The sequence below is a fragment of the Sciurus vulgaris genome (assembly GCF_902686455.1).
Source record: "Sciurus vulgaris genome assembly, chromosome: 2".
Lineage (NCBI taxonomy): Eukaryota > Metazoa > Chordata > Mammalia > Rodentia > Sciuridae > Sciurus > Sciurus vulgaris.
The window spans coordinates 170,077,825-170,105,799 of record NC_136462.1 but is presented as its reverse complement, the minus strand read 5'-3'; the positions used below and the strand labels follow the sequence as shown (position 1 = coordinate 170,105,799).

Genomic DNA, 27,975 nt, shown 5'->3' with positions numbered 1-27,975 from the left:
CTATTAAAAATCTTAAGAAACAGAACTCAGAGGTTTGCTGGGAACATTACCTACACAGGATGTCTGTATGTGCTCTCTATTTTAAATCCATAACACTCCATATGCAAAATATGGCACCTCTTCAACCTTCCATAAAAGAATCCACTCAATGTAGTAAAAAGTTTTTATAGAGAAAATGGAGCTGGGATGACATTACACATGCCATGTTAAAAACAAGTAAGTAAACAGGGTAAAAACCTTAAAAACCTTTGCTAGACATTGTTTTTCCCAAACAGGATTATTCTCAGCACCCCCATGGTTAGGGCTCTGGGCTTCCTGGCTTTTGGCCCCTCCCACTTCCTAGAGCAACATAAATTTCATTCACTCTGTAATTTAAGACCTTCTGTTGCTAAGCTTGTCATTGGGGTTTCTTCCTCTAGACCAAGTGACTCATCAAAAATATTTATTTCCAATATTATTGAATTAAATATTGGGCTTATCAAAATATTTATTTCCAAACACAGAGGCTTCTCTAGGAGAAACTCTGGGAGACAGACTTCCCTGCGCTTTATTGCCACCTGTATGCTTTGTGAGTCAAGCTTTCTATCTTTGCAGATCAGAGCCCAGCAGTCCTGACCATGGCTCATCAACAATTGAGCAGGATCTTGCTGCCCTGGATGCCGAAATGACTCAGAAGTTAATAGACTTGAAGGACAAACAACAGCAGCAGCTGCTTAATCTTCGGCAAGAACAATATTATAGTGAAAAATACCAGAAGCGAGAACATATTAAACTGGTAAGTCCATGAAACATGACTTATGTTTGTCTGGCTGAAATCCTCTTTTCTACAGAAAATAATTAATGCTCTTGTATAACTCAAAGGACACAAGGGGTGCCAATGGTACCATCTTGGGAGGCTACAGAGGCCACCCGATATCTACCATGCTAATATTTTATAAACCCCTTTATTCCATCATCTTCACTATGCTCTTCTCTGTTCCCCAATGAGGCTATGCTTTATTGGTTTTTTTTTTAATTTATTTATTTTTTTAACACAAACTTGTTTGGTGTTATAATAGTTTGGGGGGTATCTTTGGAATTGCACAGGAAAGTACAAACATTCTTAACAAAATAAAGAGCATGGTGCAAGTAAATTCTAATCTTTTCTGTAACACTGGCTTCTCAAGAACTGAAAAAAAAATATTACACAGCTCACTCTTTTATATTTTAAAGAGTCCACATCTAAAGGACCAAGGACTGATAGGAAATGTCATCTTTCCAATTTCTAGGACTCCCTATGGGGACAAACACCATCCTCTCCAAAAACGATTAGTTTTACCCCCATCCCTCATGTTTTTTCATGGATTATGACTTTGTTGTTGATGCCTTGACACATAGTGAGGGCATAATTAATATTTAAAAACAGCTAGATTAAATGAATTTAGCAATAAAGAAGCCTTGAAAACAAGCTTGTGTCAAAAACAAATCAGATGAGTAAGCTTGATAGAAATTAAAGTAGTGAAACCAAAGGAAATGGGTTCTAAGAGGCATTTCTATGATCTGTCCGTTTCTTGATATGGGTCTGCACACATAGGAGAATTCTGAGGCTGCTTCTCCTTATAGGGTTGGAAATCTGCAGATGGTTCAGCCATCACTGTGTGAAAGGGGGTCAGTTATAGTGCTATTCTGTGAGTACTTGCAATCCTATGATATTATGCAAATGACTCGTGTAACTGTCTTACCAAAATTCAGACTCCACTTGATCAGTTATTCTCAACATAAGCATAAGTCAGGATAGCCTGGAAAGTTTGTTAAAACAGATTGTTAGGCCCCATCCTAAATATTAATTCAACAGGTGTCTTGTAGGGGTAGTGTTGAAAATGCTTCTGTTCCTAGGAACATACTTTAGAAATCACTGCCTGATCATCTAAATGAGTATCAGAGTTTGTTTTTAACAATCTCCACATAATTTTGATGACTCCCTTTGTTTTGAACTTCTAAAATAAGATGGGAGCAGTGAAAGAAAGTTGGGCAGAGTTTAGTTTGGGTGTAAGGAGGGATTGCCTTGACAGACTTGAGAAAAGCAATATCAGTTTTAATGGGAGATAAGGACTTTGAGATCCGGTCGTAACCACAGCCATCTGACTTTCTTCACTGAGTGACCCATGCATAGTACTCTAGAATATAATGATAATAAGAATAAAAGTAGCAACCAAGCATTGGACACTCACTATGGACACTCACTAAGTCATTTATGGAAATTTAATCCTCATACCATTGGCCTTTGGTGCTACTGTCAGCCCATTTTGTGTTTAAAAAAAAAATAGAGAAAATAGAAAAGTTTAGTGATTTTTCCAAGGCTCCAACTATTAGAAAAAACTAGAAATTGTTGTCTGGGGGATTTGAGTCTTGGTCTTCTGATGCTAAAGTCCCAACTTTATGACCATTATGTAGGTGCCTCTTCTAACTCACATTCCATGCCAATGTCCCCAGACAAGTATAATAACAAATAAATTTTCTGTTAAAAGAAAACCCTTATTACTAAGGGCTTAAAAGAAAAAAAAAAAAAAAAACTATCAATAATAGGCATATTGGAGTAGAGACTGGGGAAGGATGAAGAGTGGGTTTGCAATTTTAAAGAAAGTAGGTGGGGAAGGACTTGCTGAGAAAGCAACAAGTGAGTCAGGAGGCAAAGGAATGACCCCTGCAACAAATGGAGGAAAATTTGTCTAGGCAGAGATTTGACACACACAGGCTCTCGGCTAAAAATGGGCTAAATAGAGCAGGGTGGTTCTGTTTGAGAAAGTTTATAAGGGCATCAGGTGAGAGCCATAGAACTTTTGGGTTGGGAGACATATCTTCTTGGTCTTTAAGCCTCTCTAAGGCCACTGTGTTTCAGTGGGAGTGAGGTGGGAACTGTTGGAAGTTTTGAACAGAGGACTAGCATGATCTAAAGTCACAGTGATCACGCTGGGACTGTCCTGCCCAGGACATGGTGAGAACTGGTCCTCTAGGCAGGGGCAGTCTCAAAACACAATTCAAGCCAATGGTCAACCAAGAGGTTGAGAAGTCCTGACATTCTCCAGCAGGTGACTCCAGCTGACTACTAGAATGAACGTTACTTAGAAGTCTACAAAACCCAGCTACAATCATCTGGAGTTTCCCCAGGGACCCAAGCCCTGGGCAAGACTCTATTCCCCAAGAAAAGAAACATGGCAATTCCAAAAAGAAAATGTGTCACAGTAAGAGGGTATCCCAATATTCATAGATTCCCAAAATAAGAATCCTGAGTATAGATAAAAACAGAAGCCTCGACTTCCCAAGAAGGCCTGTTGGGAGGAGGGATCTTGAGCTGCAGAAATGGGGTGCAGAAATCACAGAAAAGAACTGAAAATTTTAACATTCCAGGAACAATACCTAGGTAGGAAGCATATGGAATTCCACTAATAAGGGAGTGAAAAGCAACTCAGTAAGTATGTTTTCTCCTGAAGGAGAAGGTTGGTTGAAAGATTCAGATAAATTTATAAGTGGGAAAAGCCAACCCAAGGAGCAGAGGAGGTGGTAGTAACCCTACCAGAGGCAGCATCTTCATAATAGGACCCTCCCCTCCCTTTTTGCTATGAAGGAGTATGTGAGTACATTTTAAAATTTTAGAAGAATTTTCAGAAAAAAAGTACATTTCTAAGCCAGTCTGGAACTTTGGAAAAAATATACACAATGTATCCAAAGTACTCACTTCTTCTCCACTATGATTGCAGATTTGGGGTTCAATAAATTACCAGTGCCTTTTGAAAAAACTTACATGGACCTTTATTAAGAAGGCAAAGAGGTTGGAATGCTTTGGCTTTAGAACCACACACAGTTTATTTCATGGCTATTTGGGGGCATCCACAATTTATTCTACATGCTTTTAACTGCTACATGTGTACCTGAGCTACCTAGCAGCTTCACTTGTAATAAGTAGAAATTAATCTGTCAGGGAATCTTTTAACCAAAGGCACCCAGAAGTGTCAGATCTCTTTGGTAGTGGTTTTGAGTGAAGAGTGAATTTCTCAGGCTAAATCAGACAAATGGAAATGTAATTAAAAAGTGAGTAAGCCCAGATACAAAGGAATATTTGGGTGATGAGAAAAGTTAAGCAAAAGATATTTCATCTCCCAGAATTGCTTTGGGGATTAAATACCAATGTACTTCGGTTAAGGATTATACATTTCAATGCTGGTGTACACACATCAAGAATCAATAAAGAAGCCATGGCATTAATATCCCTAACAAATGTTTATTGAACACTTCATATTTGTACAACATTCTGAGAGATAGAAATAAAAATGAGTTAAACTTAAGACATGGCCACTACACACACTCATGGAGTAGGTGTAACTAATAGTTCTAAAAAATAAAAGTAAAAATGGCGGCAACAATTTTCCCAACCTCATAAACTGATAAAACTCTATAAATTTCCTAAATATAAATGAATATAATTTTCTAATACTATAAATTAATAAACCCTTCCTTCCTTCCTGTTTTCTTTCTTTCTCTCTTCTATTCTCTCTCTCTCTCTTTTCCTTTCTTATCTCCCCCACCTCTGTCTCTGTCTCTGTGCTGGAGATCATACTGAAGTCCTCATGAACACTAAACAATCACTCTACCACTAAGCGACATCACCAGCCCATGTATTCTAATCCATCCATTTCTCCCTTACTTCACCTTGACCTTGATGGCTTGTATTTTTATTACAGATCCTCCTGTCTGTCCACTAACAATCATTCCAGAATTCCAAACCAAGATTAGAACCCACTGACCTGAGTTCCCCATTTCCCTTCCAATCCCAGCAGATCTATTTTATGTTTCAGACAGAAATCTCTGGGTAAATACTAATGGCCTATGGATGAAATGGCACATCAAAGTGTGAGCCCAATGAGGAGGGCTCTAGAATCAAATGTTCTCATTTTAGGACACTGCTCCCCCACTGAGCAGCAGTTATGTGACCATTCTGATCTTCAGTGTTCTCATCTGCCCAGTGGACAATGAAATCATTCTCAGCTCTTTAAACCGTAAAGAAGAGAAATAACAAAATAAATTACATAAAACATTGCTTTTACGGAACCTCCCCCTTTTTGGTACTATACATGAATTGGCTAATAAATTTATACTTAATATATACAAATGTGTATTTTGTAGTTATTGATATCCAGCTGCAGCTTGAGCGAACTTGCCATCTTCCTTTGCTGATTTGTATCAGCCTGCATGCTGTTCCAGCTATCTGGGAAATGCTCTTACGTTTCTTCCTTTTGGGGCCACCCAGCTGGAGTATGTGTACCAGGAGCAATCACAGTGCAGACAGTATCTCTATTGATAGTGTGGTAGTGTTATCTGTCTTCCTGATTTTCTGGCTTTACCATAGGGTCATTTTTCTTGAGAGATTAATGGTTAAGGTTTCCCAAACAAAAAAATGACAAATGAGTAAAAGATTTTAGAAGTGAAATAAGGAATAAGCAATTGTCTTGTGTGTTATTTGTGAATTTTCCTGATCATTATCCTAATGGTGTTGATGTTCTCTACACACACACACACACACACACACACACACACATGCAGACACCACCCAAACTGATATACTGTCTTCCGTCTACTATTTTTGTTTAAGCATTATTAAGCAGTTTTCTTAATATTCTTAACTGTCATTAAGCATGACAGTTTCTTAATATTCTTAACTGTCATTAAGCATGACAGTTTTCTTCTGTCATGCTTTTTGTTGTTGCTCAATGACTTTGTATTATTTCATTGTATGATTATAGTTTATTTAATTTATTTACTCACTTTCCTACCAATATAATTTTGAGCTGTGTTTTGCCTCTTTTACTATTGATGTTATTATAATAATGTTATGGAGAACATTTTTCTAGAATTGCTGGCAAATTGCTCTCCAAAAAGGTTTTGCCAATGTATACTATCACAAGCAATGTCTAATATCCATACCCTTCTAGGGTTTTATCTTTTTAAAACAATTTATTCCCGAGAAAAATGGCTGAAAATTTTATTTGCCTTAAATTATATTGCTTTACTTACTTTCAAGGATAAGCGCATTTGCATATGTGCATTGGCTTTTTGCATTTCTTTTTTCTGCAAATGGCCTGTTCACATGCATTCCCTGTTTTTCTGTTGGATTGTCTCCTTGGGTTGATGCTGCATTATTCTATTTATCATTATTAGGAGACTGAGTGTTAAGTATGCTTATGTAGCCATTCATTCACCAAAACTTCTTGAAGGCCTATTGTGGTCCACAAACTGGTGGAAGAATTCATTATGGCCCAGACCTAATTGTGGTCCCTCCTCAGGAAATTACAGTGGTTCAGAATGGGGTTGTAAAGTCACACATACCTGCTACTATTTTGCTACATAATGAGCACTCCAGAATTTATTTGGTTAAAACAACTATTTATTTAACTCACGATTCTGTGTGTCACCTATTTGGGCTTAACGCAACTGAACGGTTTTTGCTGTCTTGATTGGGCTTATGCCTGTATCTTTCATTCAGCTGCCAATCACATCAGGCCCTGCTTCTGGAGTGTGGTTAACTATCAGCTGGGTCAGTGCAGGAGATTGATCCACTGTCTTTCACCATCCAGCACGCTTGCCACCTGGGCTTATTCAGACAGAAGTTGGAAAGGATTCCAATTGAGAGCAAGTGGAAGTGTGCAAGGTCTTGTAGAGATCTTATCATTTCCTTCTCATTTTATTGACAGAAGCAAGTCAAAAAACTCACCCGCAGGGTCCAAGGAAATGGGCCCTATCTTTTTTCAGAACAGCTTAAGTCACAATGCAAAGCATGCAGATACAACAAGTAGTATAGAATTGGAACTATCTTTTGAAAAAAAAAAAAAAAAAAAAAAAATCTGTGCCCAGCCCCTCATAGTTTGAATGTGAGAATCAATAAAATCATCCATGGAAATTTAACAAAATGCCTAGAATAAGATCTTCATTCTTCATGAAAGAATAATTTGTGAGGGATTTTGAATGAGGACACATAATTTTTATTTTCACTTATGAAACTTTAAATTATTTCACCATTTTGAATGTCTATATCACTATTTCTAAAACAAAACAAATTATATGAGAATACTTGCAAAGTTCCCTTCCCTCTAACTGTAATGCAAGTTTCCCTTAAATTATAGAATGTAGAGATGATCCAACTCTCAGATATATTAAAATAATAATTTGGGATTTTAGATTAAAGCAACAGATTTTTCCAATTTTGTCTTTTTTTCTATTCTTTGTGCACAATATATATTATCTTAATGCATTTTTATTATGTTAATTGTTGACTAGAGAAGATTAAGGGGAAAAGGCAATAAATAGAACCAAACCCAAAGGCAAAACAAAGAATAACTTTGATTTGTGTCAACTTAATAGAGTTTCAGAAGCTAAAGAGATTCTGCTGTAAGGAAAATTCCAAAATAAAATCCACAAGCCTGACTTTTTTAGTTTATGCCCTCTGGAATTATAGGAATTATTGCATTACATCTGGCAAGTGAGGGATGTTGAAATGGCATATGATGCATTAAGAAAAAAAATGACTGACATGATATTTATCTTCATGGGCAACTCTTCTGGACCTATCCTTCAAATAAGACTATTGAGAGTCCATGATTTATTGTTCCAGTTTAGTTTTAAAAAACAAACCAAGTCTTGTATCCTCCAATCAGATCCCCTTTGCTAATTATTTGAAAAATCTCCATTTGAACATTATTGCTACCTTCCTCCACCTGAATGATAAGTAATACTTGCTTAATTTATTCTGAATTAAGTGGCCTTCACATCTTTTAGAATTATGAAGCCTTATGCTAAAGATTTAATGGTTTGTCTAGGTTCTTTTCTCTTCTAATTGTTTTAATAACATATGAGCTCGTTTTATTCGATCAGATGCAAACATTTTCTATTTTAATCAAAATTTCATAAATGCATCACTTGTGAATTCTGCACCTATTTTTCAATAACTTGTGTAAATACCCTCATTAACATTTTCAATAACAAAGGGATGATTCTGTGATCTATTCTAAGTTCTTATTTAAAGCTAAATTTAAAAAGTTTTTTAAATTATTTTTTTAGTTGTCAATGGATCTTTCATTTGTATTTATTTATATGTGAGGCTGAGTATCAAACCCTGGGCCTCACATGTACCAGGCAAGCGCTCTACCACTGAGTCATAACTCTAGCCCCTAAAAAAAAAAAAAAAAAAAAAAAAAAAAAAAATTTTTTTTTGCCCAGGTTGGTCTAGAACTCCTGGGTTCAAGTGATCCACTTGCCTCAGACTCCCATGCAGCTGGGACTATAGGAACATGCTACCTTGCCTGGCTTGTATGTAAGCCATTTTAAGTGAAAATTCTTTTTTTTTTTTAATTTTTTAGTTGTAGATGGACACAATACCTTTTATTTATTTTTATGTGGTGCTGGGGATTGAACCCAGTGCCTTACACCTGCTAGGCAAGTACTCCACCACTGCACTACAGCCCCAGCCTAAGTGACACTTCTTATCACATAAAAATAAATATGTCATGAATATCTCATGGCCACAAATGCCTGCTTTTTTTTTTATCATTTTCATAACATTTTAAACCACAATTGAATTCTAAAACCATACTTTTCTCCATCATTTTATAACTTCATGAAGGAACTCTTAGACATGATTTTGTCCCGATATTTTACTGTTGAGGAAACAAGACTCAGAGCATTGAGATGTCACAACCCAAGCATCACCTGAGCTAATAAAACAAAGCACCTAAACTCCAGTTCCCTTCATCCAACTCCTTGATGTTTTAAAATAAGTCTTAAAATATTTTGAGTTGATAGCCTCATAAAATAATATTGGAAACATCATTCAAGGAAGAATTTTAAATGGACCCACTTACATCTCCCAGAAAGCTAAAGAGCTGGCATTTATATTGGCATAATTTAAAAGTGAAAGATAATTTAACATGCTATAAGGTCAGTAAATGAACCTATTTTATATTGAGTAGGAGTCTCAATGAAATTTTCATTTTTGTTTCCTTGTCCAGTAAGGAAAATATGTTATTAGGATCATTTAAGCATTTAGGTGCAGGGCTGATGGTGTAGCTCAGTGGTGAAGTGCTGCCTAGCATGTAATGATTCTGGTTTTAATTCCCCAGCACATGGCTTGCGGGGCATTTAGGTTCAAATAAGAAACCCTAAATTCTATATAGCTACGGAAAATAAAAAATAATGAAAGAGAATCTCAGAGAATGATCAAGATGGTTGCGCTTTTTGACCATGATGTTCTCCTTTAAAAAAGGGAGTTAATGAAAAAAACAGCCCCATGGGGACAGGGCCCTAGGTCTGCTTATAAATCTTCAATACTCTGGCACATCGTAGGTGCTGAGTAGATATTCATTGAATAAATGAATGAGCATGTCTCAATTTGAATGGTCAGGGGACACCCCAGTGTAAATGTCCACCTTATTTATAAATCATCAGTAATGTGTTTGATTTTTATATCATGACTTAGTTCAGATGCATTATGAATTAATTCTTTGTAGAAAAAAGACAAACAATTTATAGTGAAAACTAGGGAGTGGCAGCTCCAATCAGCATCAAAGAGACATTCTTTAGATATTAGTGGATGGGGAAGGGAGATGCGTTTTGCCCAAAATGTGACTCGTCTATACTTGGCCTTGTGCCCATTTTCCAAAATTATCCTTCTTAGAAGAGAGACTAAATACTCTTAACTTCTGTCCATACAGTTTTTATTCCTTTTGATTTAGCATCAGGGAATTATTCTCTTCCATGGAAACCATTTTCTCACCCTCAAATGACAAAACCAAGTGAAATTTAGCATGGAGTTGATAAGCATAAAATCCTATTCCCTGAGGCTGTTCTTTTGACTCCTTAAAAGGTTTGGAACATTTATCTAGGAGAGTTGTCATGAGTGGTAAACAAATAAGCAAAGTAATTGAGATGTGTCTGTTCCTTTGGGGCAAGAAAACAAAAATCATACCAAAAGTTAAAATTAATGTTCTTTACAGAATTTCAGTTTAACATGTACCCTCTTGGGTTATTTCCTAGGAATTCTAAATTAATCTTTGCTTCTTTTCTATCTGTAATTGGCAGTTTAGTTTCAGTGAGGTTTGTGACTAATAAATTATTGAGTGGTTTTTTTGAACAGGCTTTTTTTTTTTAAAGTCTGTCTACTAATAAATGCATCAAAAGTCAGTGCGTTCTGCTCTTATGTTAGTTAAAAAGCACTTCAATTACTGTGTGAAAATCACTCTTTTGGATTCTGTTTTCACATATCATGCAATGTAAACTTTGGACCCAAACTCAGATGTTCCTTCATCTTATTTGGAGATAAGTAGAGAAATTTTTAATTTCTGAGTTTTTGTTTGTTTGTTTGTTTTATCCATTCGTTTGGTCAGGAATCTACTGATTGTTAGAGACAGAAACCCAGGTTGGGTTGACTTAGGCAAGAAGAATATACACAAGGAAAATATGCAAGGTATAACATGTAAGAAGAGATTGACTGTCCAAACCAAAGAAGGGGAAGGCACAGTGTGCCACTCTGTAGAATTTTCTATAGCTCCTAAGCACTCCTCCCCCTACCCACCACATTTTGCTTTTCCCTACATCAGTCTTTACCAAACCAGCAGATGGGCTTTCCTCTTGTCAGCAGACATGGGCACCAACCTGTTTTCTTCCTTTCTCCATTGATATGTAGGAAAAATCTTGGGGAAAGCCTTATTTTGTCCATATGATTGGCCAAGCTTGCAGTCTTTGAGAAATCACCCGTAGCCAGAAGCAGAGTATGTCTGACCCAGGTTGGATGATTGCCTCCCCTGGACCAGTAACCATGGACAAGAGATGGGAGTTAAAACACACAGCAGCTCCCATTGGCACCGTGCCAGAGAGTCAGGAAGTAGAGGAAGTTCTTCACAGAGAAGTAGTTTTGGATAGAGAAAATCTCTAATGAGTCCTGAACCCTCTCTTTGTAGGGTAGGAAAGAGATCAATTATTGATGCACATATACAATCTCATTGCCAGTTTTATTAATATGAGTTTAACAACAGCGGCATACTCTTAGCAATGCCATAATATTAATCATTTTGTCTCCTGCAACTTAAGGAGTCACAGTTTAAATGAAAATAGGAATGCTGATTGGACAGAATTACAGCAAAAGTAATGATCTCTTACAAAAATAACTGGGAAAGTCAGAATATCACAGAGAAGAGCCCCTAATGAGGGAAAGTAGGGGACACCCTGAAGAGCTAAGCACACTAGGACATTTGCATATTTGCATATGAACAGACATGTTATCCTTTAAGAACATATTCTTTGTGATTCTAGGGACACCCCATTTTCATTAGTCATCCTCAAAAGTCATGTTTTTAAAAATACATCTAGATTTTACATGAAGGCATTTGTTTTTATGTGAACAAAACCTGACTTGTGATACTTTTTAAGGGGTCATAGCTCAATGGTAGAGTACTTGCCTAGCATGTGTGAGGTACTAGGTTTGATTCTCAGCTTCACATATAAATAAAGTAAAATAAAATAAAGGTCCACTGACAACAACAACAACAACAAAAACTCTCCAATAAGATAACCCGGTTGCGTGGTTGTGAAGTTCAATAGCTAACTCTGAGGTCAGAGTCAGTGTAGCTTTGAAAATTGGAGATTTCGTTCACAGTTATTTCCTATGCAATTATTATTTGCAAATGCCTATTTTGTGTAGAGCCTGAGATTAAAAAAAAAAAAAAAATTGAGTGGGATATTGCAAGAGTGACATCCTCTTGGAGAACAGTTATAAAGTTTTTATTACAAAAGGTAAGTGTCTGCAATTGATATCTTATAGAGAAGTCAATTGTAGGATCAAGATTTAGAGTCATTCAGGCAATAAAGGCTAAGAATCCCCAAAGGTAGGTTCAGAAAGGAAAGGACATGAAAGGAGACCTGGGCTTGTGTCTATTCCCTGGTCAGAAACACTGATAGCAGCATAGTCTAATGCAGTCAACTTTCTCCCATCTTGAGAATAATCTATATCTGAGCTGTGTCACACCCACAAGGGAATATCAATGAGGGGAAGGAATAACATGAGTTAAAGTATGAACTTAGGTGTCTCTGTATAGTTCTGTGAGCAAAATATAACCTACTTTATTGAATGTGATGAATGCTATTGTGGGAAAGGAAATTCAGAACTGGAGCATATCATATTTGAGGACAGAGAGCCAGTTATGTCTTTGGGACATCTAAAAAGGAAGATTATCTGGGATGAAGAAGAAGGGCTGAGGAGGGACTGAGGGAAGGAAGGGAATCCTTGGCATACAGAATCAGTACCAGGGTCCTGCAACACATTGCCATGAGATACACGGTGACAGGAGAAATGAACAAATCTCCATGACTCACTCCATGTGGAAGGCCCCAAGAGGGAAGTCAAGGCAATGTACACTTTTGAGCTGAACCATGACACCTGATAAAAATGGAAAAATAGACTGTTTGTCTGGTGTGAGCCAAACTGTGAACTTGTATGTAGAAATGTTGAGATAGGGATGGTGGTGTGCCATTATCAGCTAGAATTGCTCAACAGACAGTTAGAGATGTTGAACTCAATTGAAGCCCCTGATAGAGTTGGAAGAGGAGTAGTTGTGAACTTGAGAATAAAGGAAAGAGTTTCATGTGAGTGGTTGGCCACTAGCATTCTATGGAGACATTAAAGTCATGATTCCCAAACTGGGTACCCAGGCACATTCAGGTAACACATAGAACGCTCAGGGGCATTGTAGGATATTTTTTAGGAACTATTGTTGTTTTTGTTGTTTGTTTTTGTTTTGGGTTTTTTTTGGGGGGGGGTGGAGAATGCTGGGGATTGAACTCAGGGCTTCATGCATGCTAGGCAAGCATTCTACCACTGAGATATAGTCCAAATATTTTAGATTTTTAAAGGAAACTAAACAACACCTGTTGAACCCTGTATAAACTACTACTACTATGTTGTTTGGATCCACGTATTTAATGAGTGAAATTTTGTTCTTTGATTTATTTTTGCCCAAGTGTGCCATGGAAAAATTATTGAGTTCTTATAGGCTCTGGGAATCTGGAAAATTTAGGAACCTCTGGAATAATGAAAGTTAAGTCCTGAAAAAATGACCATTAAGTTTGATAACAAAGCAGTTTTTGAAATATAAAAGCAAAATGAGGTGAGTTCCAGAGTTTGGAGCTAAATTGAGATAGTAAAGGGGTTTGTTCAGTCACAGAAATGGAAGAAACAGGTCAAGGATAGAACAAGTGACTGGCAAGGTGGCACATACCTGTTATCCCAGCTACTTGGAACACTAAAGCAGGAGGATGACAAGTTCCAGGATAGCCTGGGCAACTTGGCAAGACCCTGCCTCAAAGTAAAAAAAAAATAAAAAGACTGGGATGTAGCCCAGTGGAAGAGTACCTCTGGGTTCAATCCCGGTACCCACTGACACAGATGAATTAAAATACATGTAATGTATCATATTGTATTTTATATAAAATATGTTCTATATAGAGAGATATGAATATATATATATATATATATATATATATATATATAAGCATATATAGTGTTTTGGGTCTTAGAGGACAGAATGGCAGGGACATGTTTTTATGCAGACAGGAAATTTGGAACTTTAAGAGGAGGAAAATGCAATGGCTGATGTGTCCTGTCACACATGAGAGAAAGCAGCACAGAAAGTAAAGCTTAATCTTGGAAGAAAGAGCAAGGAAACCAAGTTAAGGACTCAGAATGTGGTCACTGGGATTTGCATTTGTGTTTTTCCTTAAAACTTTCATAACAACCCTAGAAGACAAACATTAGCCCTTTATAGAGATGAGGAATTTGAGTTTGAAGTTGTGAGGGTCTTAAGACAAAAGAGAGAAATTGAAATGGTTTCTTCTAGGTTGTCTCCATCTTCCTCAATGATGTAGACAATAATTCTCAAATTCTAGTGTGAAGATTCTGATTTAGTTAATCTGGGATCAAACTTGAGAATTTACCTACCTTTTTTTTCTTTCTTTATTTCTCTTTTATTTATTTTTTTTTTATTTTGATTCATTGTACACAAATGGGCTACAACTATCATTTCTCTGGTTTTACGTGAAATAGAGTCATATCATTTGTGTAATCGTACATGTATATAAGGTAATGATGTTTGTCTCATCCTATTATTTTTCCTTCCCCTCCTCACCTCCCCATCCCTTATTTTCCTCTGTGTAATCCATCCTTCCTCCATTCTTGCCTCCCTTCCACCCCCTGTTATGTATCATCAAGAACTTATCAGAGAAATCATACAGCCTTTGGTTTTTTGGGATTAGCTTATTTCATTTAGCATGATATTCTCTAACTGCATCCATTTACCCGCAAATGCCATAATTTTATTCTTCTTTATGACTGAATAGTATTCCATTATATATACATACCACAATTTCTTTATCCATTCATCTATTGAAGGGCATCTAGGTTGGTTCCACAATCTAGTTTTTGTGAATTGAGCTGCTATAAACATTCATGTAGCTGCATCACTGTATTATGCTGATTGGGTATAGGCCAAGTAGTGGGATAGCTAGGTCAAATGGTGGTTCCATTTCAAGTTTTCTAAGGAATCTCCATACTACTTTCCAGAGTGGCTGCACCATATTACAACCCCACCAGCAATGTATGAGTGTACCTTTTTCCCCACATCCTCACCAAGACCCATTGTTGCTTGTATTCTTCATAATAGACATTCTAATTGGGGTGAAATCTTAGGGAAGTTTTGATTTGCATTTCTCTTATTACTAGAGATGTTGAACATTTTTTCATATATCTTTTGATTGCTTATAGATCTTCTTACGTGAAGTGTCTGCTCATTACCTTAGCCCATTTATTGATTGGGTTATTTGTATTCTTGATGTAAAGTTTTTTGAGTTCTTTATAGATTCTGGAGATTAATACTCTATCTGAAGTGTGTGTGGAAAAGATTTTCTCCCACTCTGCAGGCTCTCTCTTTACATTGTCAAGCATTTCCTTTGCTGAGAAAAAGCTTTTTAGTTTGAATCTATCCCAATTATTGATTCCTGCTTTTATTTCTTATGCTTTGGGAGTCATGTTAAGGAATTCTGGTCCTAAGCTGACATGATGAAGATTTGGACTTACTTTTTCTTCTATGAGGTGCAGGGTCTCTGGTCTGATTCCGGGATCCTTGATCCATTTTGAGTTGAGTGTTGTGAAGGGTGAGAGATAGGGGTTTAGTTTCATTTGCTGCATATGGATTTCCAGTTTTCCTAGTACCATTTGATGAAGAGGCTATCTTTTATCCATTATGTATTTTTGACACTTTTGTCTAGGTAACTGTATTTTTGTGGGTTTTTATCTGTGTCCTCTATTCTGTACCATTGGTTTACCTGTGTAATTTGTGCCAATTCCATGCTGTTTTTGTTACTACAGCTATGTAGTATAGTTGAAGGTCTGGTACTGTGATACAACCTGCTTTGCATTTCCTGCTAAGGATTGCTTTCATTATCCTGGGTCTCTTATTCTTCCAAATAATTTTATGATTGCTTTCTCTATTTCTATGAGATATATCATTGGGATTTTAACTGGAATTGCATTGAATTTGTACAGTGCTTTTGGTAGTATGGCCATTCTGACAATATTAATTCTGCTATCCAAGAACATGAGAGATCTTTCCATTTTCTAAGGTTTCCTTTAATTTCTTTCTGTAGTGTTCTGTAGTCCTTATTGTAGAGGTCTTTCACCTCTTTTGTTAGATTGATTCCCAATTTTTTTTTTTTTTTTTTTTTTTTTTGTTTTTTTTTTTTTTTTTTTTTTTTGAGGCTATTGCAAATGGGGTAGTTTTCCTAATTTCTCTCTCAGAGGGCTCATCACTTATGAATAAAAATGCATTGGATTTATGAGTGTTGATTTAATATCCTGCTACTTTACTGAATTAATTTATGAGTTCTAAAAGTTTTCTGGTGGAATTTTTCAGCTCCTCTAAATATAGAACCATGTCATGTGTAAATAGTGATAGTATGAGTTCTTCTTTTCCCATTCATATCCCTTTAATTTCTTTAGTCTGTCTAATTGCTCTGGCTAGATTTTCAAGGATGATGTTGAATAGAAGTGGTGAGAGAGGGCATCACTGCCTTGTTTTAAGGGGGAATGCTTTCAATTTTTCTCCATTTAGAATGATGTTGGCCCTGGTTTTAGCATAGATAGCCTTTACAATGTTGAGGTATATTCCTACTATCCCTATATTTTCTAGTGTTTTGAGCATGAAGGGGTGCTGTATTTTATCAAATGTTTTTCTGCATCTATTGAAATAACCACATGATTCTTAACTTTAAGCCTGTTGGTGCAGTTAATTACATTTATTGATTTCCAGATGTTGAACCAACTTTGCATCCCTGGGATGAAGCCCACTTGATCATGGTGCACTATCTTTTTAATATGTTTTTGTATGCAATTTGGTAAAATTTTGTTAAGAAGTTTTGCATCTATGTTCATTAGGGATATTAGTCTGAAGTTTATTTTCCTTTTTGTCTTTGTCTGGTTTTGGTATCAGGGTGATATTAATTTCATAGAATGAGTTTGGAAGGGTTCCCTCCTCTTCTATTTCATGGAATACTTTGAGAAGTATTGGAATTAGTTCTTCTTTGAAGGTCTTGTAGAACTCTGCTGAGACTCCATCTGGTCCTGGGCTTATCTTTGTTGGTAGATTTTTAATGACTTCTTCTATTTCATTGCTTAAAATTGATCTATTTAAATTGTGTATGTCCTCCACATTCAGATTGGGTGGATCATATAGCTCTAGAAATCTGTTGATGTCTTTGAGATTTTTTATTTCATTGGAGTACATATTTTCAAATAGCTTCTAATGATGGTTTGTATTTCAATAGTCTGTCATTATATTTCCTTTTTCATCACGAATTTTAGTAATTTGAGTTTTCTCTCTCCTCTTCATTAGTGTGGCTAAGAGTTTTCAATTTTGTTTATTTTTTTGAAGAACCAACTTTTTCTTTTGTCAATTTTTTGAATTTCTTCTTTTTTTTCTGATTTCATTATTTCAGCTCTGATTTTAATTATTTCCTCTCTTCTACTACTTTTGGTGTTGTTCTGTTCTTTTTCTAGGTCTTTGAGGAGTAAGGTTAGGTCATTTATTTATTGACTTTTTCTTCTTTTATTGAATGTGCTCCATGCAATGAATTTTCCTCTTACTACTGCTTTTATAGCATTCCAGAGATTTTGATATGTTGTATCATTGTTCTTGTTTACTTCAAAAGAATTTTTTATCTCCTCCCCTGAGGTCTTCTGTTATCCATGCATCATTCAATAGTGCCTTATTTAGTCTCCAGGTGTTGGAGTAGTTTCTGTTTTTTATCTTATCATTGATTTCTAATTTCATTCCATTATGATCTGATATAATATGAGGTAGTACCTTTATTTTTTTATATTTGCTAAGAGTAGCTTTGTGGCATAATGTATGGTCTATTTTAGAGTGCTACTGAGAAGAAGTATATTTTGTTGTTGGTGAATAGAATATTCTATACATGTCTGTTAAGTCTAAATTATTGATTGTGTTATGGAGTTCTATGGTTTCCTTGTTCAATTTTTGTTTGGAAGATCTGTCCAATGCTGAAAGAGATGTGTTAAAGTCACCTAGTATTATTGTATGTTGGTCTGTTTGGTTCCTGGAGTTGAGAAGGATTTGTTTAATGTACATGAATGTACTATTGTTTGTGGCATAAGTATTTATGATTGTTATGCCTTGCTGATTTATACTTCCCTGAAGCAGTATGAAATGTCCTTCTTTATCCCTTCTGACTAACTTTGGTTTGAAGTCTGCTTTATCTGATATGAGGATGGAAATCCCTGCTTTTTTACTGAGTCCATGTGCGTTTTTTCCCATCCTTTCACCTTTAGTCTGTGCGTACATTTTTCTATGAAATGAGTCTCTTGAAGGCAGCATATTGTTGGGTCTTTCTTTTTAATCCAATCTGCCAGTCTATGTCTTTTGATTGATGAGTTTAAGCCATTAACATTCAGGGTTATTATTGAGATATGACTTGTATTCCCGGTCATTTTGGCTTATTTTTAGCTTTTAACTTGTCTTGGTTTCCCCTTTAATTGGCTATTCCTTTAGTTTAGTTCCTCCCTTTGCTGACTTACATTGTTATTTTTCATTTTTTCCTCATGGCATATTTTGCTGAGAATGTTCTGTAGGGCAGGCTTTCTATTTGTAAATTCATTTAGCTTTTGTTTATCATGGAAGGATTTCATTTTGTCATCAAATCTGAAGGTAATTTTTGCTGGGCATAAGATTCTTGGTTGGCATCCATTTTCATTCAGAGCTTGAAATATGTTGTTCCAGGTCCTTCTTGCTTTTAGGGTCTGGGCTGAGAAATTTGCTGATATCTTATTGGTGTTCCCTTATATGTTATCTGATACTTTTCTTTCATGGCCTTTAATACTCTATCTTTATTTTGTATGTTGGGCATTTTCACTATAGTGTTCCTTGGTATGAATCTGTTGTAATTTTGTGCATTTGGTGTTCTGTTAGCCTCTTATATTTGATTTTCCATTTCATTCTTCAGGTTTGGGAATTTTTCTGATACTTTTCATTGAATAGAATTGATTGCCTTCCTCAATCCAAATCATTCTTAAATTTGGTCTTTTCATGATATCCCATTACTCTTGGAAGTTCCATTCATGAGTTCTTACCATGTTCTCTGTATAGTCAACTTTGTTTTAAAGATTAAATATTTTGTCTTCATTGTCTGAGGTTCTGTCTTCCAAGTGATTTAGCCTGTTGGTTATGCTTTCTATTGAGTTTTTAATTTGTTTTATTGTTTCCTTCATTTCAAGGATTTCTGTTTGTGGTTTTTTTTTTTTTTTTCTTTCAGAATCTCTCTTTATTGAAATGATCTTCCTGCATTTGCTCTTTTAAGTGTTTTTTGGTGGGATCATTCATTGTCTACATTTGCTCTCTTATCTCATCATTTGCTTCTTGGATCATTTTAATTATGTACATTCTGAACTCCCTTTCTGACATTTGTTCTGCCATGCTGTCATTGGATTCTATTGATATAGCATCTAGGTTTGTTTGGGACACTTTCTTCCCTGTTTTCTCATGTTTTTCATGTAACTTCCCCATGTGAATCCAAGGTATTGAACTTTCCCCCGTAGAGACTTATAATGTCCCTGCAGGTTTCCACCTCACCTTGAAGTGAGAGATCAATGTTAGCAGCACAACATATAGACAATATGCATCCTTAACCCAAATAGTCCCTATTAAGATATTAACTGCATTGACTTAATAAGCAAATGATGAGTTTGATTATCTATAGCATAACTAATAGGTTTGCAATAAGGATCACAATTTCTAATGGTGGACAAAGAGGATGGGGAGGGGTGTAGGATATAATGTTAATGAGATAAGAAATGAATCTATAGAGGTATTATGTCATAGGAATATTGAAATTGGAATTAAAAGAAATAGGTTGTTAGCATGAGAAAAGGGAGAAAAAGTTTCCAAGGAAACAGATAAGAGGAAAATAGAGTGAGAAAAATATTAGTAAAACAAAAAAGTAGGAATAATAGTAGATATAATAGGAATAATTGTAATAATACTACTAATAAAAAAATTCTACAATAAAACTATAGTCTACTATTCAAACCTCCTAGTCTTCAGTAGCCTGAGTCCTGAGAGGAACTTGATAATGTGGTATCCCAAGAAGGGTGCTGTCCCACTATGGATGGTGGCCTCCAGGTCGGGAATAAACCATGCTAGTGGGTAGAAGTGACCTCACGTGTTTATAGATGGTCAACTGCAGCACGGGCACTAGACCACAAGGGATGTGGACTCTGGAGACCACTGGCTGGGGCATGAGCCTGGGTGTGGGAGATGTGTGAGGGTGGTGGGCCTGGTGGCTGGGCCTGACCTCTGCAAGGGAGATGTGTATGGGCAGTAGTCTTTCTTTCTTTCTTTCTTTCTTTCTTTCTTTCTTTCTTTCTTTCTTTCTTTCTTTCTTTCTTTCTTTCTTTCTTTCTTTTCTTCCTTCCTTCCTTCCTTCCTTCCTTTCTTTCTTCCTTCTTTCCTTCCTTCCTTGCTTCCCCCTCTCTTTTCTTTTTTCTCTTTCTTTCTTTATTGTTTCCCTACACTGTGGATTAAGCTACATTCTCAATCCTTTTGATTTTTTATTTTGAGTAAGGATCTCTAAGTTATTGAGCCTCCTGATTAGTAAGGATTACAAGTGTGTGACACTATCCCTGGTACGAGTATGCATTTCTAATGTGCTCCCCAGTGAAGCCAAAGCTGCTGGTTGATGAACCACATTTTGAATAGCAAATAGAGAAGCTAAGTCATCAGCTCAGAGTTTCTAGAAGAGTGTCGTGTCTTTAATAGATGATCAATATTTGATGGGTTGTGGATGAATTGAATAGCTTCAATAAAGCATGTGTTCTGGGAACAAAGGAGGCAGGACTAGTTCTGGAAAGGACAAAGACCAAGTGTGAGTTTGAGGTCAAAGAGAAAGGTTAGGGGATGCCGCAGGAAGGGATGTATTTGAGGAAATGTGGTGCTGGTGATTGTGTGGAGGCTGACACCAAACCAAATAAAAGAACTGGGTGGGTAGAAAGGGTGTGAGGACTCAAGTCTGGTAGTTTGGTTGACTGGATGTCAGTGTACTAAGAATGAGGACTGTAGATTGGAGGAAAGTAGTACATATGAGCAGATGCTGACATAAGCAAGAAAAGAAGAAAACATTCTGGAGTCAGGCACAATAATGGAGGTGAAAATATGGAAAAGGAAGTGTTATTATCACAGAATTCAAATGAATTGGTAGAGATCTAACAGTGCCCTATGTGAAAAGGGAGGGTCTACTGAGATGCCCCTGAAGTCTGGAAAAGCATCCACCTCACCTGGGGAGGTTTCAAGAATGCTGATTCTCAGGCATTACCCCTAGATATTTGCAGTTCATGAGCCCAGGAACAGATCCTAGAATCTGCATTTTTCAGAAAGTTCTCCAAGTGATTCTGATGTTGTATCCAAGGTGGGCAACTGGTGAATAACCTCTTGTTAATCAAGCCTGTAATATTTCATGATTCCTTTAACCATGACAGTCAGGCAATCTCTTTTGAATGATCAATAAGCTTTCTGCTGGCCCAAGCCCCAGTAATATTTGCTTAGATTTAATCCACTTCACAGACGAATGAATCAAATTTCATTTACTTATTTAATTAATTGGTTTAACTATTTATTTAGTTTTGCAGTGCTGAGGCTCAAACTCAGAGTCTCAGACATGCTAGGCAAATGCTCTAGCTCCATGCTACACCTTTAGGCCCTTACATTTATTTCAAATGAATGCAGATACTCTGTTGTAATTCTTAAGAGAATTTCTTTTCCTTTACCTTTTTTATTCTCTTCGACAATGACTTTCTGAAACAATTTTAAAAACCATAATGAAAGGCAGTATGGAGTAGTGGTGAGCCATGGAGCCTATTTGGGTTCTGCCACTTACCAGCTACCGGGCCCTGAGCCAAGGATTTGACCCTCTGTGTCAATGTGTTCAATTCTCAAGTGAAGAAATAGCACCAACTCATAGGGCAACTCCCAGAAATAAGTATATGCATGTAAAACTCTTCAAATTGTGCCTAGCATATATAGTACATATAAATTATCAGGGAAAGTTTGCTGGATGATGGTTATAGGCAACTCTCTGTATCCTTGGTTTCCACATCTGCAGATTCAACCATTGATCAAAAATATTTGAAAACTTTTGTTTCTGCATGTGTACAAACATTTTTGGACTTTTTTCCCTAAAAATATGTTATGGTAGCTATTTACATATCATTTACATTATGTTAGGTTTTATAAGTAATGTAGAGATAATTAAGAATACAGGAGGATATATGTAGGTTATATGCAAATGCTATGCCATTTACTGTAAGAGACTTGGAGCATCCATGGACTTTGGCATCTTAAAGTGGTCCTGGGGCCAACTCTCCACAATACCAAGGGACAATTGCATACTACCTTGTCACTATTATAATTGCCACTTTTATAAGATCAATCAAAAAGAGAATCTTCCCTTTAGGGAACAGCAACAGGGCCTTTCATTGGAAATCTGTACTCGCTTTTAAGTAAGAAGCCTTGTAAGTGGCCATAGTTACTTGAGCAATTGCAAAAAGTTTCATAATGCAACAGAGATTGGTGTGCGGAATTATCTTTATGTAATTGATAAGCATTTACTAGGCATCTAGTTTTCCAGACTTATATAGAGTGCCAAGAACATGAAGAACCAATAATTGCCCTCTTGAATCTTGGTTTTATATGAAAATGGATATGAAATCATTCACTAATTGCATTCATGGTGATGCAAAGTTTAATGGAAGGACAGAAGAGAATTCCTGATGCTCATTGTATCAACTGCAAGTTACTCACATAAGGACAGAAACATCAGTTTCTAAAATGGGAAACTCATGTCATCCATACAATGAATGATAGCTGGAAATCAAGAATTATAATTCACTGCCAATTATAATTTATAGTTTTATCATGCTCATTTTAAGTGTGATAATACCTCCAAAAAATAAATGCAGGGATAATCTCATTTAAAATCAAGAATGTAGATTCAGAAAATATTGGGCCCTATTCCCAAATTCCAGCTTCAATAAATCATAGGATAGAGATAGGACCTGGTTCCATATGGTGAGTTCCACAATGATTTCCCTGAGTCAGGCTGCTGTAACTAGCACAACAATCTAATGAATTCAGTTCAGTTAAAAAGAATAATTTCATATTAAAATCCATAGGCCCAAGTAATATGACAGTTTTAAATTATGTCCTCTTTTCCAATGTTAGCTATCTGGCAAATTGAACCATTATTCAACATTCATCACAGAATTTCTAACCACAGATGCTGTTGTTTGGGGTATAAAGTATAGGTGGAGGAAGCTCTTTTTATGATCATGTAAAACAGTAAACTGGCATTTTCTTTCCCCAGCTCATTCAAAAGTTGACGGATGTTGCTGAAGAGTGTCAAAACAACCAATTAAAGAAGCTCAAAGAAATCTGTGAGAAGTAAGCCTTCATTCCCATGGCTTGTGTATACACATTTATTAAACAGAAATTACCATTTGATTTGCCTAATACCCACCCCCCACAAACTTGTACTTCTATTTTGATTTCAGAGAAAAGAAAGAATTAAAGAAGAAAATGGATAAAAAGAGGCAGGAGAAGATAACAGAAGCTAAATCCAAAGACAAAAGCCAGATGGAAGAGTAAGTTTAAAAGATCCACTCTCCCCTACCTTGTACCTGAGAATTATTTTATTCCTCATCAGAGTAACAGGTTCTTAACTAGGCCAGGGCCCCTCTGTGAAGTTTCTCCTTGAATTAACCTTTCAAATGATCCCTGTGTAAGGGATTTCACAGTGAAATATCAAACAAGAGATAGTTCAATAAAATATTGAGGCACACCTAGAACCTTGTAGATAGAAAGTAAACAGCTTCAGGAAATGACCAAATGCCCACTGTCCAAATTGCAGACAACCTTCATTCAGAGCATCCCATGAAAACAGAGCTCATGCGTTGGGAGGAAGCTGGCCTTTGTCCAGCAGCTGACAAACTGTACCTTCTGCAGCAGGAATAAAAATGTTGAAAGTTCATAAACTTCCATCTAAAAGTCTGAGGTTCCAGATGAGTTGGTGTAATGATCTATGAATTCTTTGCTTCAGAGAGAAGACAGAGATGATCCGGTCCTATATCCAGGAGGTGGTGCAGTACATCAAGAGGGTACGTGGGTCATTACTCTCTATCCTTTGCAAACTGCTGTGGACCTTTTAGGAACTCATTGGGAGCTTCTGGAAGTAAATACCATGCTTTTGTTCTATTTGTTTATCACCAGCACCCAGCAGAGCTGATTCAGGGAGCAAGCACTCCACAATCAATGTTTCTGCAAGTTTATTGCAAAACACTCTATGTATAAAAGGGCTAATCCGAAAATAAGCAAGAATCATTTGCAAAGACAGGAGCCCAGACAGATGATGTGAAATGTCCTGGGATACTCAGAGACACAAACAGCTTTTACAGGGAGAGAGTCAATGGGTGGGAAGGCTACTCTAGGTGGGATCTTTGTCATCTGGGGCTTGTGTCTCCTTTATTTTCCCCCCTCTTCTCCTCTCACAATGGAGCTTGGCTTCCTGGAGCTGGTTCCTGTGTTCTCTTTAAATAAGCATATTTCTTTCCTGCAAGTTGCATGCTTTGTGCTGTTACTGCACACAACTAATGGTTGGGGAAAGACATTACACATTCTGTTATCTGAAGGTCACCAGATGTTTTGGGTTCTGTAAATCTAGATTATTCGGTAATTAATATCTTAATCACTTAGCTGCAGCTTTCTTTAGAATTTATAATACTGGGCAGAAGGGAGGGCATGTAATCTCTTGGAGGTGCAAAGGAAGGGGAAGGTAAAGTAACTCGGGTTTCCCCTACCTTTATTTTCTTTATTAGGGAATGAATCCAGAGTTGCTCTACCACTGAGCCACATCCCCAGTCTCTTTTATTTATTTTTTTATTTTTTTAATTTTGTGACAGGGCCTCACTAAATTGCCCAGGCTGGCTGCAAATTTGTGATTATACTGCCTCAACTTCCCCAGGAGCTGGGATTATTGTGCACCACAGCACCTCTAGGAGTGGCTACTTTTACACAGGGGCACTCTTTATTTTTAATTTTTAATTTTATGAATGAAAATGTTCAGACATTTACAAAAATACAAGTCCATTAACCACCATCCCTCCCTTTCCTTTGCCCCACTTCAAAGCTTATGTAGTCTTATGTAACTGAAAGGGATAGTCTTGACCAGGGTACCACATGATTAAATATATGCCATAGATTTGAAAATTTTAAATTTTTTTTCCAAAAAAGAATATAAACTCTTTTGATTTTTTTCTGAAAATAACCCCCCTCCTTTTTTTTTTTTTTTTTTTTTAACTTCATTATAGTTAGAAGAGGCACAAAGTAAACGACAAGAAAAACTCTTGGAGAAACACAAGGAGATCCGCCAGCAAATCCTGGATGAGAAGCCCAAGGTAAAGGGAATTGAACGATAATTCAAAATCATTTCATTTAATTTCCATTCAGTAAGAAGAAAGCCTTCCTGATTCACGTAAGTACCTCACACCATTGCAGATCAGATCTCACATGTGAAACTTCATCTTTCTCAAAGACAGTAATAATCTTTACAGCAATATTCTGAAAGCATTTATCACAAACTGCTGAGCTTCTACAAACTACGAGTACAGGGAACCCACCTCTAGATATTTGGTTTCATGGTCTGAGATGTGACTCAGGCACAGGAATTTTAAAAGTGCCCCTACCCAAGCTGATTATGCACTTGAAGACTAACCAAGCTTTGTTATTCAGCTCCAAGAAACTTGGGTAATGTTGCAATGGCAGATTTTGTCCAGCAGAGGATGCCCTGCATCCAAATCACCCTGGCTTTTACCCAATAAAACATCTTATAAACCCCAAAAAGCAATTTTTTTTTTTTTCCCCTACAGTAGCAGTTCACTGGGACTCCACTTTAAACTTATAGTATGGCTGGTGAAATAGAGCTTAGTGGCAGAGTGAGTGCTTACTGTATGCAAGGCCCTGGGCTTGATTCCTAGGACCAGTAAAACAAAACAATTGTATTATGCTCATTGCTTGTTAAAATTAATCACCTCATGAATATTCAATTGAACCTAATTTCTATAAATCAAATACTTCCAGGTTAGCCGGCAGCATCTGTTTTAGAATATTCCATCCATTTTGATTCAGCACCAAATAATTTTCTGTATAAAAACAAGTGTAATCTTCAGTTTTCCTGTCTATCTATAGTTCAAAATACATACTCTAAAAAAAAAATGTGTCATTCTACACAAGTGCCTTTCAAGCAAAGCTCAAGTGTTAATTATATTTAGTTATATATTTAATTCCCCACTTTACTTCAGAGAGATTTCTCTTGGCTAATTCTAAATACATTGTCATATTTATTTATGCTCTTCAGATTTCATATTTAGTGTATAAGACATGTATTTAAAATTTTTGGTTCTTTAAGGCTTTAGGACTATATATCCTCAAGCAAAGATTAATAATTATTTTGATGTTGTTAATTCTTATGTTCCCCATATAAATATTTAGATAGCTTTAGCCACCTTCTCAGACTTCTTGTCCATAAGTAAAATGGAATATATTTTATCATAGTTTTAGAAAAATCACTATATAGTCATCTCCCCTAACCCCAGTTTCATTTTCATTCATTTTAGATACTGATAGTCAACAGTGATCTAAAAAACATATTTCATGGACTATTTGAGAAGTAAATAATTCATAAGTTTTAAATTGCAAGCCTTTCTGAGTGAGGAAATCTGTCATTGTCCCCCTTCAGCTGCCCCAAAAGTGAATCATCCCTTGCTGCAGTGTAGCCACACCATGTGTACGACCCACCCATCGGTCCCTTAGCAGCTTCCCTGTTATAAGATTGACAGCCAATGTAGCACAGGGTTTGTATAACCCATATTTTAAAAGTTAATAATAGCCCCAAAACTCAAGAGTAGTACTGTAAAGAGGCACCGGGGCATAAAACATGGAGGCACCGAGTAACTTGTATTTTGTGGCAATGCATGGGACAGCTAGAAAATATCATACTATATATATAGGGCTTGATACTATCTGTTGATTCAGGCACCAAGTATCCTGGATCAGATTCCATGGATAAGGGGAAGTCCTACATTCAGGCTTCTTCATTTTTAAATGCTCAAATATTTGGAATAAAAACTCAGGTTTGACTAAACTTTAAGATGTCTTATGAGCCAGTTTTTGAATTTTTTAAAAATCCATCTTGGGAAATATTATAATTTTCACAGTTTTATTTTGCTTTAGGGTGTGCGTGTGTATGTGTGCACATGCACATGTTCACATGCACATGGGCACACCTGTGTGTATTTTGGTCCAACAATGTCAAACGTCTTACTTATAGATAAAATGCCATATAAACCTGTTAAAATTGCATAATGCACTATAAATAACTCGTACAAAGATTTTCCTGTGATTGATCTAGGTCATCATGATTAAAATCAACAGAGATGTTGAAGCACTTTTTTTTTTTTTTTTTTTTTTTAATTCATTGTACACAAATGGGGTACATCTGTTTCTCTGGTTGTACAGGAAGTAGAGTTACAACATTTGTGTAATTGAAGCACCTTTCAACCTCATCACTGCATATAAACAACCATTGTAGGAACTAACAACTTGGACCAATTTATCAGTCAGAGTGTAATCAGCTATACTTTTAGAACTCAATTAAAACTGACTTAAACAAAGTAAACTTTTAAGTCACATTCCTGGAAGTTTAGAGGTGTCCGTAGTGCTAGGGATGATGCTCTAGTGGTTCAACAACCTCATTAAGAAGCCAGGTACTTTCACTTTCCATTGTTTCTTTCCATCCTCAGGTTCTGAAACACAGTCATGAAATGCCTGCCAATGGCTATGCATTATAACTTTACATAAAACCTTTCCAGGACAAAACAGGGAATGTCTTCATTTTGTAACCCTTTGTAGGATGGAGGAAAAACCTTCCTAAATTCCCACAATAAGTTTCCCCTATTGGCTATTATGGTGCCATGCTCTCATTCTTAAACTAATAATAGGCAAGAGAATATAATGTTCATGGTTGTCTTAGAGTGATCACAAAGGTCGGGGAGGGAGGGTCCAGCTTCTCCTCAATTCCATGGTCACCAGATACCTGGACAAAATTGATGTTTTGTCATTAAACAGAGGGTAAACAGTACTTTGATCGGTAATTAGCAGTGTGTGGTACAACCATATTTATAGCAATTTTTAATTTCTTATTTCTTGGTCCTTTAGAAAGAGATCTGAGGTGGTAATATGAATTTTTAGTAGTTCTAATGTCTTCATTTTTTTACTCTCCATAGATGCA

The 27,975-nt window shown here is 36.4% G+C and overlaps 1 protein-coding gene and 1 long non-coding RNA gene across 4 annotated transcripts in view; one reads left to right on the top strand and one right to left on the bottom strand.

Moving 5' to 3' along the window:
- The window catches only part of LOC306655128, a 554,397-nt gene that overhangs the window by 376,232 nt on the left and 150,190 nt on the right, over window positions 1–27,975 (bottom strand). The window lies entirely within an intron of this gene.
- PLCB1 (phospholipase C beta 1) overlaps window positions 1–27,975 on the top strand; it is a 722,251-nt gene that overhangs the window by 606,862 nt on the left and 87,414 nt on the right. For all 3 annotated transcript variants that reach the window (XM_079129398.1, XM_079129397.1, XM_079129399.1), the window contains exons 27-31: window positions 595–775; window positions 22,999–23,075; window positions 23,186–23,275; window positions 23,731–23,788; window positions 24,998–25,084. In XM_079129398.1, coding sequence (XP_078985524.1) covers window positions 595–775; window positions 22,999–23,075; window positions 23,186–23,275; window positions 23,731–23,788; window positions 24,998–25,084 — 493 coding nt within the window. The remainder of the gene's footprint in view (window positions 1–594; window positions 776–22,998; window positions 23,076–23,185; window positions 23,276–23,730; window positions 23,789–24,997; window positions 25,085–27,975) is intronic.